We start from the raw sequence: 17,140 nt of genomic DNA, 5'->3' as shown, positions 1-17,140 counted from the left end.
TATGTATTTTTAATAAAGTCTATATATGCGCCCACAGAACCGGAGTAATAGGATATCAAAACATTTGGTCATCAAATCCAGTTTGTAAAAGGAATCAGGCCAATTATTTGTCATCGTGTACATCAAAACTCCAGATGGGTATTTCTCCCGCATTGAATGGATTTCATTAACTATCTATCCTCTCAATGCATCCACCCTAAGAAACGGCAAGTGTGCAGGGAATTTTAAACAAGTAGCTTCCTCCTGTTACTTACATTCTGGAACTGACCATGTTTTCTAACTCAGAAATTCTATGGAAGTGTTATACAACCTAAGCACTTTCTCTCTCTCTCTCTCTCTCTCTCTCTCTCTCTCTCTCTCTCTCTCTCTCTCACACACACACACACACACACACACACACACACACACACACACACACACGGGGTATAGCATTGAGTGAAGTTTTCATAGTAATTTTGAGCTCCACAGCCAAACCTAATTGAGAACTCAACTGAAATGTAATCGTCTACATAGAAATAAAAATTTGGTAACTCGTCCTCAGAAAGTCGTTCTGAAGAGGGCTGTTTAACAAGTCATTGCTGTCTGTGGTGTGCACCCAGGGTCTTTCATATGAGCCCCAAAGTCCCATGATAACAGTGAAGCAATGGAGGCGTCCTTGGTACCCAGGTGTTTCTGGCATCCTTTACCTCCTATTGACAGACCTCCAGATATACCAGGCCCTCCGGATAGGCCCTTCCGAAGCTCTGCACCAGAGTTTTTGTGACTTTCATACCTGCCTCCTAAATCTTACTTCTCTTGGGCCGCTTCCATGTTCTTAGGGTCTAGCTTTCTGCCTTCCAAAAGCACAACTGTCTACTCCAATCCAGTGTCTTCTGGGCAGTTGCTAATTCGACCCTGCCTCTTCTGGTTCCAAGCACTGTAGCTAAACTTTCACCCTAATCAGGAGCCTTACCTATTGCACAGTGTGGCTTATCGTGAATATCAACTCTTTAAAAAATAATAACTGTACAGCCAAATCATTGGGCTGTATTATTTCCTGAATGTTTTTGTGAGCTTCTGAAGGCAGGAACCATATCTCATTATCTTTGCATTATGAGAACATAACCAGAAGAGATTAAGTAAAAGGTAGGATTTGAACCTCACATAGTTGGAGCATAACCTTTCGTAAACCCAAATAAGAAAAAATGTCTCCAGAATGAAAGCTGGGAATGCTTAATTAATTTAGTATATCCAGATATCACTGAGGGTTATTTTGCAAACTATTATTTTGTGGGTATTACAGAGGTGGGTGCTGGACAGGTCCCACCACCTCACATATATTTTTAATAGAATATTTTAAGTTTCCCTTCAGTTTACTACTAAATCATATTATTATTATCAATGTGTTACATCATCCATTATGTTTGTGTGTGTATATATGGACATATAAATGCATATACATGTGTATGTCCATATCTGCACACACATACCTTACAAATCAACTAGATTTTTTATTCCGTAGGAACATAACATAATTCTTTTGTAAAGCAATTTTTAGAAGTGGATGCATCGACGATATCACTACTACCTATACAATATTTTAATTTAGGGTTAGAGATCAGAAAATAGAAGTGGATGTTCTGATGATCTCAAAAGATTAAACAAACATACTAGACAAACACTGATTTATACAAGGACTAATAAAAGGAAAACAAGATTGTTATAAAATATGTATAATATGTGCAAAACTCAATATATATATAGACCTATGATTCCCAGAAAGCATTCAACTTCCTGGAGGAGCCGATAAGCTTATTTGAACCAATATAGGTAGTTTGACGTTACTCCCGGAAAACAAAGGTTGTCAGTACAAGATCCCCCGTAACTCGGAGGACAAGCTGAACATGGTACCCCTACTTTATATGGCGCTTCTCCAATCCAGTTGCCCCTAGAGAAAAAAAAAAAAAAGAAAAAAATGGTAGCATTAATGTTACTTGCTCATTTAAAATTGTTTTATTGTTGCTCTGGCTGGTTGCTCAGTGGTTAGAGCATTGGGTCAGCCTGCTGATCAAAGGGTCTCAGGTTCAATTCCTGGTCAAGGGCACAGCCTCAGTTTCTAGTTTGATTCCTGGCCCCAGTCGGGCTCCTGAAGGAGGCAACCAATGGATGTGTCTCTCTCGATGTCTCTCTCTCACATGGATGTGTGTCTCTCTCTCCCCCTCCTCTCTCCCTTCTGCTCTCTCTAAAAAAAATCAATGGAAAAAAATATCATGGGATGAGAATAAATTTTTTTTTATCGTTGTCAAGCACACGATCACATGTATTGACATGATGGGTTTTTTTGAGAAGTTTGTCATTTTTGGAAAGGCACTGGAAGTTATATCCATTTCTTATTTATACAGTAACTTATTTATATATCTTACTTTTAAAACACTTTCCCTCTGACTTAATAGTATCTTAATTTATGGATAATAAGTGACTCACTACAATGAGTAGTGACATAATTAGTCATCTAACACCAGGCTTAATGCTCATTCCAATTCACCACATCTGTCTCTTTCCCATAGCCATCCTCTGGAGCACATAGGCCAGATTCACTTTTAAAAAGCTCACACTAATAAGATTCTAAGGATAATAAAAATATATGAGTATATACACCTTTATAACTGGTTTTGTGCTTATGACAACTTCCTACTCATGTCAACATTTCTGGGAGGCTTAGAAATGATAAAATGAACAAAAAGTTGTCATAAACACACACAAAAAGTTTTAACTGTTTACAAAATTTGTTCCTGAAGTTGTAAAATATTATAGATTCTCATTATTTATAAAATGAGATATCAAAAACTCCATTTTCGTAGTACGAGAATGATGGCCCACAGAAGCAATTAAAGGTGATTTCAAAACATTTTCCCATAAATACACTCCTAGACCTTTCTATAGTAGTGCTATTCATTTTTTGATAATAAACACATTTAACTGAATTACTTTGTGTTCTCAATATTTTTCTTTATCTGTATTGATCACCAATATCAAAATAACACACCAGTTCACTATTTAGGAGAGTTACCTTACTGTTATTTAGGTCCTTTAATTACAAAAGAAAGAGTAATAACTGTATTTGCATAGCCTGGGTTAGTAACTAGAGTTCTGGGAAATAGCAATATAGCCAACAATGTGAAGAAATTTGAATGTTCAGGAGAACATCTGGTTGTCAATAATAAAAAGTCAGGGTAGAAAATCAGACGACAGTAGGTGCGAGGCTAGCACATGAGACAGGTGGTTCTCAGAGTCTTTAAGACCCGAACAAGACCAAGCAGGGACTCGGAACCTGTCTCTATAGGGCGTGAAGGTATCAGTTTAAATCAGTCAGTTAAAAATTCACACTTATCTATAAAACATTTATCTACACACATGTAAAACATGCTGATTAACTATTCATATTACAACATGAGACGAGATTCTAAGACTGTCCGCCGAACCGAGTTTATTCTACACTCTGACCTACAGAGAAGCTTCCTCAAGTGTAACTTTGATGACGTAAGCTTGCTCAGAAACATCCGAGGGGACCCATTCTCTGATGAGTGCAGCTCCCTCCTTGGTCCTAAGTTCCCCCGTTCTATATTCAAAATCCTATTTCTCTAGGTATCTCTACCCAAGCTACATCTTTATCAAGATTATGCTATTTTAATTTGATATTTTTCTTTTTATTCTATATACTTCTTGAAATTATACAGCACGTATTTTAGTAACATGAATTTAGAAGTACAATTTTATTATCTGTAATAATTACGTTATATACTTTTACATAAATCACAGATTTTTATCGAATAGAGAATAATTATATTCAATAGTAAATCAGCCAACTAATAAAACTATTATTTATTCTTTTATTGTTTAGTCCTAGTGCATGTAATTAAATTCTCCCTCCCTGTCTCTGTCTCTTTCTCCCCGCTCCCTTCTTATTTTTTACCCTGAAAAACTATTAGGCTTGAGATAACTTGCATTAGAAGAATCATATTCACATATTAATCAGGATTTGAAAACTTTCTTCATTGCCTAGGTTTCAAAATAATGGTCTTTTATTACAACAAATATAGCATATGAACACGATATCTTAATCTCTTGGACCCATAAAACAATCAAATCTTTCATTGATAGTATTAGAAATTCTAGTCATTGGCCCAAAACAGAGAAGTTAAATGAATAAAATACAAATGTCTTTCATCATCTGGGGAGGATACTTGGCTTATTTGTGTCAGAAACAAGGGTAAAAGCCTAACAGGAAAATATAAGGAGTGAGACTGAAAATATCAATCAAATGCACAGTTCCATACTTTTTATAAAGCAGACACATTCTACTTTCCAAATCTTACTCTTCTAATAATTGTGAAGAGGGGTCCATTGGGGAAATTGCTATTTCTCTAACTCTGCAAAAACACTGGCACACTACCACATACATGAGTAATGCAGCTGTGTGTGAAACATGTTCTCATTCCCTCCCCACACTGGCAATGCTAGAGAAAATCTTTGGGACTTACTTTGGAAAACACCAAGAATGTCATAAATCCTTTGCACATTTTGGTATTTACTCCAAATGGGAACAGACTCATGAATAAATACTGCAATCTTTTATCAGCTGAAGAGTTATTGTTATCAAGAAGGCATTTTCTCGAATGTTAACACATGCTTATTTCTTGCAAAAAATGTTCATAAATATGTCCATATTTTAGAAACTGTAATCAATTTCACAACATTTTTATGTATGCCATAGGATGAAATTACTAAATACTTTTTAATACTGAAATTTAAATCATGGCAAAGCCTCAATTGAAAAAGAAGTCATAGCTTGTAAATCTTCCCTTCCGATATTGAATGCCTCCCTAGCCATCTATGGAATTAATAAACTATAGTTTTAAATTTTACTCTTAAAACAAAGAAGGAGGAAAGGCTTGTTTTGCTTTCCTAGGGAAAAAAGTAAGTTGACATTTTGGCACTGAGAGGTGGGAATATTATGGTGTTGATAAATTCCCTAGAAGATTGTGTTCTGATGCTTTTTTATGTAGCCATCAAAAGCCTGGGAGGACAGAGTTTATTTTACAATCGCCATGACAAAGGAAAGAGTGTGAGGGGAATTTAGTGAATCTCCATACTCAGATTGTTTTGCCACCAGTTTTGGCCCAGAATCCTTTTCCTTGTGCAAAGAAGCCTTTCAGCTCAGTTTTTCAGGTTTATGGGAATAATGAAGGATTCAAGATCAGAGGCCCTTGTATTTAAGTCCTTCTCCTTAAAGTACCCAACAGACTGCCCTAGCTGGTTTGGTTCAGTGGCTAGAGGCCTGGGGACTGAAGGATCCCAGGTTTAATTCTGGTCAAGGGCACATGCCCAGGTTGCAGGCTCGATCCCCAGTAGGCAGCGTGCAGGAGGCAGCCGATCAATGATTCTCTCATCATTGATGTTTCTATCTCTCGCTCCCTCTCCCTTCCTCTCTGAAATCAATAATAAATAAAAAAAAAAGGCACCTCATTAAGGTAACAAGAGGCACATTAAAAAAAAGAAAGAAAAAATACCCAACAGACTGAAGATATTGAATAATCACAAAAGGTTCAGGAAGCAGCATGCCACCTGGGACTTACTTTGGGGCGTAGTTGCACACCAGGTACACTGCACGGCGCCACACAGTTCCCCACACATTCATGTTTTGGCAAGTGTGAATTGCACATCCGATCCGATTGGAGGTGGCCCAAACCATCTGCGAAAATAAACCAATATATCATTACTGAGGTCAGAGCTAAGAACATGCATGTTCACCAAAATAGATCCAGAGACATGGAAGCATGCAACAGATTGAGGATTCTCAGAGGGAAGGAGGGGTGGGGAAGAGATTAACCAAAAAATTTATATGCAAATATGCATAACCCATGGACACAGACAATCGTTCTGTAAAGGGCTGGGGAGGGGGCAAGAGTGGGAGGAAGGGTCAGTGGAGGGGAAAAGGGTGCATCTGTAATACTTTCAACAATAAAGCTAAATTTAAAAAAAATAGTTAAGACTATTTTTTAAAAGTATGACCCCAAAATTAACAAGACAGTTGAAATAACCTGTGTATAATGTGTACACATGGGGCCAAAACATCTCATAGGACATCTGGGGTTGCAGTCCTGGGGATACGGAAAAGCATAGTCTTTCACTTCATCGTACCATGGCTTGACCAACTGGAGAATAGAGCGATATCTAGATATCAAGATAAACAATGAGAGCTTAGGACACAACAGTGGTGACACACAGCAGACTCCTGTTGAATTGTAAGTTAATTGTTCGTTATGCAGATTATTCATGATGAATCAAGAGCATACCCCCCCCTTACAATTACCATCACTACCTTGTAGAATCCTCTATTCCTTCAAGTAGGACCAACATAAGAAAGCCCAGAGCTGGATCAAGTGATCCTATATTTGCATAAGTATACGTCTGATGGTTTTAAAAACAGACATGCAGGTATTTCAGGACTTATCGTTTTATCTTGTTTTATCTATGTCAAAAATTTCTTCCATCAGAATCTTACACACAATTAAGAGTTGATATATTAGAAGTAGTCGCGATACTAGAACTCAGAGTGGTTTTTTTTTTCCTTAAACTTATATCACTTTAATTTTAAAAATAGGACACCTGATTTTCTTCCCCCGCATGCAAGAGACTGGGCCTTTGGAATGTTGTTTGATGACATTCCACAGTGGTAGGAAAACTATCCCATCACTGGGAACAGCTTTTCCATAGCTGCATACACTTGCAGATAGGTGTGTACATACATATGTGTGTATATGTATATATGTGAATATGTATAATTTCTATAACAGATATATGCAACCACGGGAAAGTTGCAGACACACAAGAAGGGCTTCGGCCACTGTTGGGATTTTCTTGAGGTAGAAGAGACAGGACACAGGGTATAGCACATGCTGATCCTTTCAAAGCTAAAGGAGGGTGCTTCAAGGGTGAAATGGGAAACTGGTTGTATCAGGTCCCTTTATCCAATTAAATACTCCTTGAAGATATCTGAAATAGCCAGGGGTCCAGCATCTGTGCCTGGCACATAGTAAACACTCAATCAGTACTTGCTGAGACGACTTGAAATTGGTGTCTCCCCCCCCCCCCCGCTTGGAGCCTGTGAGCAATGACGTTGTGTGGGTATAAAGGGTGCCAGGGAAGCCACTTCCTACCTTCCAGTTCGCACAGAGAGATTTTGGCCCAAAAATCTCAGTAAGTAAGAAGGTCCATGTTCCCAAATGCAGGTGGCGGCCCAAGCCTCAGCAGATTTTGCAAGATTTTCATCCCAAACCTGTGAAGGGGAAAAAAGCTTTTAGCTTCCCCGGGTTTTGCTGGTAAAAAACAAAAAGTAAGGGGAAAGAAAAGGTGCTACTGTTCCCTAAAGTTCTTCAGTGCTGGTTCCTGAGGCTGTTTTGACTAAAACAAAGCAAATCCAGGCCGCTGATACTTGAAGTTCTATAATGTAATATGATTATACCACCAAAACTTTGTTGTTTTTATAGTGTCCCCAGACCTCAAGTCTAGACGTCAGTTTTAGTAAAGGGTTGGTTAACAAAAATACTATATCTAGGTGTAAACTGGGGACACTTCGTACTGACCACTGAAATTTGAATCCCCCAAAGTCAGTTGATTGCCCTAGAGGTCATCTTCACAGCAACAAGGAACCATGCTATTAAAATATCTTAAAAACTAATATGATCAAAGTTATTTAAATCAGTTTATCAAGATTAGTAACATCTAATATTATACTGAAACTTTCAAAAGTCAAATTATATTAGCATGCAATAAATCCCATGGAACTTCCACATTTTATATCATTTGAATCTTTGGTAATAATAACATGAGACTTACATTTTAGTTGGCATGAACTGGAAACAAACTATGATAAAAAGTAACTTGACTATGCTACATGGAACTGCTATAAAAATATAATGCATTATGATTCAATTAAATAAATTATGAAAAATAGTAGTTGTTCTTGAAAAGAAAGTGGTTTAAACTGGCAAGGGTGTTATGGGTGTATAATGACTTTTCCATAATTAAAATATTTGTGGGATAAAATTTAAATGAGCCTTAGATTTAGTTTACATTTGTATTAGTTACTATATGGATTGACATTCTCATTTCCAAGGCTGTATGAGGAAGTCAAGCTCTGAGCATTTGTGGACCTTCCAACAATAAAGCACCACTAGAATGATGATCTATTTTCTAGCAAGTTACAAGGTACAAAACACAAAGTAGAGAATATTTATAATTCTTATACAAAAATATAGAAAAAATGCTTTCAAAATTTCTCCCTAGTGAAAATATTATTTAGTGAAGTATTTATCTCTTATAAAAATGATTTTGAACTAAAAAGTTCAATACATGACATTATTTTATAAATTATTTAAATATTGATATACTATTCTGTCTGAAGAAATTTGTTCAAATTGTGATTAGATAGTAGTATATTTTGGAAGATATGACTGTGTATGAAAAAGGAAGTGATCCTATCTAATAAAAGAGTAATATGCAAATATCACTCTGCTACACCTACAAGCCACGCCCACCAGCCAATCAGAAGCTAGTATGCAAAATAACCCAACCAAGATGGCTGTGGCCACAGGGCGAGCAGGATGCTTGGGTTTCCCTGGCGATGGAGGAAGCCAAGCTTTCTGCACACCCTGGCGGGCCCAGGCCTCTACTCAAGGCTACAAAGATAAATAAATCCCAACAAAAATGGTGACAGCCATGGAGCTGAAGAGAGCAGGAGGCTTGAGTTTCCCCCAGCGATGGAGGAAGCCAAGCTTCTGCAGCCCTGGCCTGCCTTGGTCTCCACTCAAGGCTACAAAGTTTCAATTATAGAAGATAAATAAATCCCAACAATAATGGCTGTGGCCATGGAGCAAGCAGGAGTCTTGGCTCCACTCAAGGCTACAAAGTTTCAATTATAGAAGATAAGTAAATCCCAGATACCAGGGCCTCTGCTTGGGTCACTGGGGGGCGTGGCCAGCCTGCAAACCACCCCAGGCCCCTCGCCCAGGCTGCCCCACGCCCCAAGGGAACCCCCACCCTGATCTGGGACACCCTTCAGGGCAAACCAATCGGCCCCCCTCCCGTGCACCAGGCCTGTATCCTATCTAATCCCATCTAATAAGAGTAATATGCAAATTGACCATCACTTCAACACACAAGATGGCTGCCCCCATGTGGACACAAGATGACCACCACAAGATGGCCAGCAGGGGAGGGCAATTGGGAGGGACCAGGCCTGAAAGGGTGGGCAGTTGTGGGCGATCAGGCCTAAACGGGCAGTCAGACATCCCTCGAGGGGTCCCAGATTGGAGAGGGTGCAGGCTGGGCTGAGGGACACACTCCCCCGTGCACGAATTTCATGCACCAGACCTCTAGTAGTCTTATATTACTCAAATTCAAATGAAGCTCCATAGATGAGGCCTGTGGAGATGTCCTTCTGCTAATCATTGTTTTCCTACTTTTCATAGACTTCCTTATCTTATCATCCTTTTGGTGCCTTTCTCTTCCACCAGGTTGTGTGGAGCTAAGCAAGACTCCTCTACATTAGGGTTAATAGCCATTAGTTTACTATGTGTTACCAAGCAAACTCATGGGACTGCTTGACCATAACACTATGAAGCCATAGTTTTCCTCAAGGATAATGGGATACATAGATTTATTTAATATAATAATATATTTAACTAAAATGAAAATAATTTAGTGACTTTGAAATAAAACAAAAAATGAAATGTATGAACTCTTCAAGAGACACTTTCACTGTAGAGGCCATGGCAGCTGCAATCAAAAGAGATTTGTTAGTTACTCAGAAGTTGTTTAAAATGAGGAAAACAAAGCCATCACACATACATTGATCTAGAATTGCATTAAAATAAGGTCACAAGCCCAACTGGCATGGCTCAGTGGTTGAGCAGCAACCTATGAACCAGGAGGTCATGGCTGATTCCTGGTCAGGGCACATGCCTGTGTTGCGGGCTCAATCCCCAGTGTGGGATGTGCAGGAGGCAGCCAATCAATGATTCTCTCTCATCATTGATATTTCTCTCTCTCCCTTCTTCTCTGAAATAAATAAAAATATTTTTAAGATAATAAAAAAATAAACAAACTTGCATAAAATCAGAATTATTTAGAAGGATCTGGAGTAATTCTGAGGTGAAAATGCTACTTCTCCTTTGCCCATGTACAAGGAGCTGTAGCAAGACACACTTCTAGTTATCCAGAATATAATTTGCCCATTTTGTGCGTTAAATTAAATGTGGCAAAATATTACATAATATCATTTTAATAAATAATGTTAAATACAGTATCAAAAATAAGGATAATGCTCATTCTATAATATTTTATGAGCTAGTGTCTATGTATTTGTTTTTTTCTCTAAATTGATATCATGCTCTTTTATAATTATGAAAAAGATTTTGTACTACTTTTTTATGGTTAATTTCTTAGCTCAGTAAAATCACTATTTGACAGAAATTATATGAATCACTATTTCAAACTTCTTTGTTTTGTTTGTAAAAATTGGGCAAAGTATATCAGCAACATATAATACATTTATAATGAAAATTGTAGAATCATAGGACTGAAATGAACTTTTAAAAGCATTTGTTTGGTGAACTTATCTATTACCTAGTCTTCTGATGTTTGTGAATAAAATATGGGTTATAGTTCATCGAAATACAAAACAACACAATTAGTTCACAAAGGACTTCCAGATGGAATAGCATCAACCCAGTTTGTCCCCTGGAGGGTTCTTAACTAATTGTAGTCACTTGAGAAAAAAATGCATCTACATATTATTTACATGGTGTGCACACCAATCAATAACTGCCAAAAACACTTAGGGTCTTGTCCTGAAATATCAGCATGGCATGGCACAAATAGCATTGACCTAAGAATAAAAAAGTACTGTGTTCTAACCCTGATTCTGCTGCTAACATCATCTGAGGGCAGATTCATTATTCTTTCTGTCTCCCACTTAATTCACCTGTGAGATAAGATTGAATGAGGTCATCTTCAGGGTACCTTTCATCTTCAACTTCTCATGACTTAATATACTTGAATAGCCCAGCATAGAGCCAGGAAGATCTATGATTTATATGTGTTCTATGGGTCTATGATTTACTCCATACCCCAGAGAGAGTAAAACTTTTTAGTAATTTTCAAAATTACTAAAAACATTTAAGGCAGTTGAGGATTTAGCATATATAATCCTATCTTTACACTCATTCACATATTTAAAAACAAAATATTGTATATGTCAAAAAGATAAACAAAAAGTTTATGCCTGAACAGTATCTTATGTGACCATTCTTTTTAACGGTGATAGGGGATTTTGATGGGAAGACAAAGAATTATTACTGATGCCTACATTTTTTTAGGGGTTTCTGTGTACAAAAGTCACAATTAAAATTTTGGAGAAAGTGGTTGTGGGGGAGGAAGAATAAAAACTCTCTCCTCTCCCCCCCCCCCCCCCCCCCCCCCCCGCCCCGCGCGAGCATTTACTTTTAGGGAACTGATGGCAGGGGTTTCTGCCTGTCTCCAAGTCCCTGAAGGAAGATGCTGGAAGCTTGGTGGGCACTGGCCAGGTCCCACACAGACAGTGAGTCATTTTCGATCCCCATGCAAGAGATGATCAACTGTCCTTTCGATGCCCACTACAGCATAAGTCAGAAGGTCCTGTACTCTTTCTTGCCTCTCTGTCCCTGAGCAGGACTCACACCCATCCTGTAGAGAGGGACATATCCAGCTGGAGTAGGGAGCGCTGAAATTTGAGGATTACATCAATCACATCTATTGGTAAAATTGAGATCTGCCTTTGCTGTCTCTGTCTTTCTTCTTTGGTTATAACTCCCATGAGAAAGTGGGTAAATTACGTATCCCCTTAATCTCTAGTGGCATTTGATTGTATTAATTTGATGAGAGGTCTTTGAGGTTCGAAAATAGCAAGCAATGATTACTTTATTTAATAACAATAGGAAATTTCAACAAAAAAACGGGCTGTAGGGAGTGGCCCAATATTATCTATTCTTTCTTAATGGCCCAAGATTATCTGTTCTTTCTTAATCAGAAGCTCTAAACTACAATGAATGTTGCCAGTGTAACCATGTGAAAGAATTTTAACAACTTACAGAAGTTCAGGGCCCTGGCCAGTTTGGCTCAGTGGATAGAGGGTCAGCCCATGGACTGAATGGTCCGGGTTCAATTCTGGTCAAGGCCACATACCTCGTACCTTGGTTGAAAGCTTGATTCTTGGTCCCCACTGGGTCCTGCTGGAGGCAAATAATAGATGTGTCTCTCTCACATCGATGTTTCTCTCTGTGTGTCTCTCCCCCTCCCTTACACTCTCTCTAAAAATCAATGGAAAAATATCCTCGGGTGAGGATCAACAGCAACAATAAAAGATTCAGGGAATGAAGATGAAAATTGCTAAGCATTTAAGTTGATGTATAGGGTGTCCCCCTAAAATGTATACATGCACTTTGAATACTTATTAAGGCAGTGTTTATTTAAGTACATTTCATTTTCAAAATTGAACTATCAGCTGTTAAAGTGTGTATACATTTTTTTGGGACAGCCTGTATACATTTCTGTTTGCTTGACGGGCATCTGCTGAATTTCTCTGAGTACCTGTGGCATTTATTTGAAATGACTTTAATATTATCCCCCACAAATACAGCAACAGAGCAAAGAAGGGTACCCATGTGCACTCACTTAATGTTCTGTGGAATTCCTAGTAAACATACAATATATTATTCTCTGTTGGTGGGAAAAAAAGCTGAAAACCTGATACTTAGCTTTTATTCAACCAGATTCAACATTCTGTATTCCCTATAAATAGATAGGATACTCTCAAAGGTAAGTTAGTTGTAGCACTTAAAATCTGATCTTGCCTCCTAAAAATGAAGCAAAAATTAAGAATATGCATGGATACTAAAAGGTATTTATTGGACCCACTAGAAGATATTATAATTAAATCAGATAAATCTAGCTTAAGACAATGTTGGAGCATACATATACTTGTAGGTGTACCCTATTGACCCAAGTGGTTTTCTTCCATTCTTTGTTGTTAAGAACCATTTAGTTGCTCAGCTCATAAACTGATTTAGCTTTGGGCTCAAATGTTCACCATGAGCTATTCTGCTTATAAAGTCAGCACCTTGTCTGTGGCAACCACATAGTTGGACTAAGCCATGAGAAATACCAAAATTCAAACTGATGTCATTTAAATATCTAAAAGACTTGTGGCTCCAAGAGAGAGGAGGGATGTGACAAGAATGCAGATTCTCATCAAGTTCAGAGGTCTTTAGAGCTTGAGCCAGAGACATACAAAACCGAGTGAAAGGATTTTCCATCCTGGGAGAAGGTTGTTGACATTCTCAAATGGACAGAAGAATAGAGTATGACACGCTCCGGCCAGGGATGAAGTTGTTTTCTCGGGCGTTTCTGTAAGTTTGGTATCCACAACAGAGTGGCAGCCAGATTCAGGGAGCATGGTGCCATCTGAATCTCTCTTCTTAAATCCCACTCAATATCTCTGGACAACAAGAAATTGAGTCTAGCTGGAGGCAACCTAAAATGACTTGGGCATATATCCCTAACATTATGTGATGTGACAGACTGTTTTTTTAAGTGGGTAACATCTTTTAATTTCAAGCATAAGAATTAAATGTAGAAGTATTTGAAAGAATCAAATTGAGGTTATTAAAAAGGATAGCTATATCTGGATAAAGAATCTGTGCATATTTGCTATTATTAAGATTTTTAATGGTTAAGAGAATGTGGCTTATTAAAGCAAGAGGTTAGCCTTGTAACTTCAATAAACATATTGAGTAATTACTTATATTTGTGATTTTTAAGTTAAAATTAGAAGACTTGTTAAATTTTTTAAAACAGTATTGCAAAAATTAGAACTTGAGAGTCACTGTATACCTTAGACTTTTAAGACATTACAGACATAGAAATTATTATTTTCAATCAATCAATTGAAACATTTTAAAGATCAAATATATTAAAACTATCAATGCTGCTTTGAGAAATTTAATTTTTTAAATTTGTTAGTAACAAACATTAAGGAAATGTGATTGCCAAAACTTGCTAAATTTATGGATACAACCAGAGATTAGGAAATGTAAGCTAAGTTAAGGAAGAACCAGGAATAGTACTTGACAAAGCAAAAGATATCTCTTTGACAAATGTAATGCACAGTTGGAATCCATCTTCAAAGACAACAAATGTTAAATAAAAAAATCATACTTTGAGTCTCTGGAGACATATTTCTAAACTGGTTATGATAGTAATGGTATTGGAGACAGTATGGTATATGCTGTAGACATTGTTTTTCTGGAAATTTATGTGGTCATTCCTTGTATATTAAGATAAAAAGCAAAGTCAATTTAGATAGACACGTTTTGGAGTTTTAAAAAAATAATTTAGCTAGGACTGTTAGATCTTTTCCTGCATTGGTCAGATTGGGAAAGGAGTATTGACTTACAGAAGTGGGAAAGAGCCATTAAAAAGAAATTAAGTGATGACAAAATTATTTCCCCTGAGGGCAGAAAAATGCTTTTAATACACTTTAAAACAGCTTTAAATCATGGGCATGATTGCAGTTCTGTTTTGAAATAGGTGGGTTTATTCCCATTAGGTAGAAATGCATGTGAAATGCCAATAAAGAAAACTCAGAGCTGAGATCCAGGGTTAACCAGACAGGAGGGCAGAAATGAGTATTGGGAAGGAAGCCTGGGGTTGGGTGGGATGTGGTAGGGCAGAGGAAGGGAAATTTCTGGTGTTCATTCGATTAATTAAATGATGTTAAACTGATTCTACTTTATAAGAGAAGTAGAGAGTTAAAGGAACTTGATTTAAAAATTCCCTCAAGCCACAACAATACCTATAAAAGATGGGACAAATTATATCATAAAATAACTAAGTGGGGTCCTAAGCATTTGGTAAATGTTTAAAAGAAGATAAAGAAGACTTCCCTCAGGTAAGAATGCCACCTTGCAGGTAGGTGGGGTAAATTTCTGTAAAGAGATGATGTGAAGTGCACTTTTTTAGAAGGATCATTGCTAACATACATTTCTTAAAAACAAACCAATGAAGCTCTTTTTCCTCATCCCTTTTTGTCTTCCGATTATTGCAGTATTCTTCTCCTTCCTATAACAATAACATTCCTTGAGAGTTGTCTTAATTGGGAATTTCCAGTTTTTCTTCTTTTATTCTTTTTTGAGCCCCACATAGAGGTTCCTCACTCCACCTCCACTCTACCCGACTGCTCTCCTCAATGGCCTGGTCACCAGCTTCCTTGGTCTATTAGCAGCTCTTGGCACAATCTAGCCACTTGCTCCTCCTGGACACACCCCCATTCCTTGGTCTCACCACCCCGTACTTGCCTTGTTGAGCTCTGGTTGCTGATTTTCCATGTTTGATGGTTCCTCCTCATCCCTCCAACCTCTATGTGCTGGAGTGGTATCTCTCTCTCTCTCTCTCTCTCTCTCTCTCTCTCTCTCTCTCTCCTGCTTTATCTGTATTCACTGCCTACATAATCTCCTTTAGTCTTATGGATTGACATGCCCTTTATGTGCTGTTGGTATTATCACTCCAAATTATATCTCAACCTCTCAGTTGAATCCCAAACCTAGGTACTTTAAGTCTCAACCTAACTTATCCAAAGTTGAGCAGTCTCAACCTAACTTGTCCAAAGTTGAGCTCCGAATACTCACAACCCTGCCCCACTCCCCCCACACCCCATAACCTGCAGTCTTCCTCCTATTAGCAAATGGCATAGCCCGTCTTCTAGTTCAGGGGTCACCAATCTGTCCGCTTGCCTGTTCATATATATCTATGGCTGTTTCCATACTGCAACTGCTCTTGTATTGCTCAGGCTAAAAATCTAGTAGTCATCTCTGTACTTTCTTTGTTTCATAATCTTTATCTGCTCCACCAGCAAATACTGTTGATTCTGCCTTCAAACTACCGTATATACAAAAGATAAGTACTGATTGCCACCACTATTGCCACACCTGGTCAAAGCCACCATCATTTCTTATCTGGATTACTGAAAGGGACTTTTAACATATGTATAAATAAACAAGGGCATGGATAAAAGCAAAAAAATAAATTTAGGATTTGAGGTAAAAGTACTTAAGTAAGATTGGTGACTAGGAAAAAATGGAAACATTTTTAGTGCTTTAAATCTATGCATGGCTGTGACACTGTACTTCAGCCAAGTGCTGAAAATGTCCAAACTCTGTAAATATAATTAAACAAAATGATTTCATTGTGGGGATGGTCTACTAATGAAGGTGACTAAATGTAGTATTGGGTATAAGATTACAAAGTGCGCCTGCTGCTTGACATCTGGACAGTAGAGAGAGAGAGAGAGAGAGAGAGAGAGAGAGAGAGAGAGAGAGGGAGAGAGTCAGAAATAAGTGAATTTGCTGCACCCAAAGAGGCTACTCCTTCCCTCTCTAAGCAACCGCTAACAAGTAGGAAGTGGGCTCAATCTCTCTAGATATTACCATTTTCAGGATAATCTAGAAATCCTGATATACATGTGAAATCTATCAACTTTTACATGTGGGCAGTTAACTTTTAAAAATATAAAATTATGTACAGTTCAATACTATACAGAGCAAATTCAACATACCTACTAGAGAGGTTGATGGGCCTGCAGTTTATGAACTCTAATGTAGGGTGTCATTGTCACCATTCCACCTACACAAATAAGCCCTCTTCCCACCTCATATCCATGATGGTGGCAGGACATAGCAACCCTGTACCTGCATTTGCCTCAAACCTCCTCGCAATAAACTTACCACATGGGGAGGGCTGCTTTGTCCTCAACAATGAAAAGTGCAAGAATGCAAGTTTCCATATTAACCAGTAGGATTCTAGGTAACCCATTCATAGACAGCCAGTAAGTGAATATTTATTGGGAGGCCCTGGGTGCTATGAATTCAACTGTCAGCAAGACTAACAGGGACTCTGCCTTACAGCTTAGGGAAGAGACAGGCAACAAAAGCACTACCAAACAGATAAGCAAATAATTGCAAATTACAATAAGTTACATAAATTTAGTATTATACAATTCAATATA

The 17,140-nt window shown here is 37.9% G+C and overlaps 1 protein-coding gene across 1 annotated transcript in view; it reads right to left on the bottom strand.

Annotated features, from left to right (window-relative positions):
* Positions 1–1,390: 1,390 nt before the first annotated feature.
* Positions 1,391–17,140, bottom strand: part of PI15 (peptidase inhibitor 15) — a 29,027-nt gene continuing 13,277 nt past the window's right edge. Inside the window, exons 3-6 of the mRNA XM_079795920.1 lie at positions 7,200–7,318; positions 6,081–6,213; positions 5,616–5,731; positions 1,391–1,927 (exon numbers count right to left, since the gene is read on the bottom strand). Of these exons, the coding sequence (XP_079652046.1) occupies positions 1,792–1,927; positions 5,616–5,731; positions 6,081–6,213; positions 7,200–7,318 (504 nt within the window). The 3' untranslated portion in view covers positions 1,391–1,791. The remainder of the gene's footprint in view (positions 1,928–5,615; positions 5,732–6,080; positions 6,214–7,199; positions 7,319–17,140) is intronic.

Source organism: Cnephaeus nilssonii (genome assembly GCF_951640355.1).
Source record: "Cnephaeus nilssonii genome assembly, chromosome: 18".
NCBI lineage: Eukaryota > Metazoa > Chordata > Mammalia > Chiroptera > Vespertilionidae > Cnephaeus > Cnephaeus nilssonii.
The sequence above is the reverse complement of the archived record's forward strand: the minus strand, read 5'-3'. Positions and strand labels throughout refer to the sequence as shown.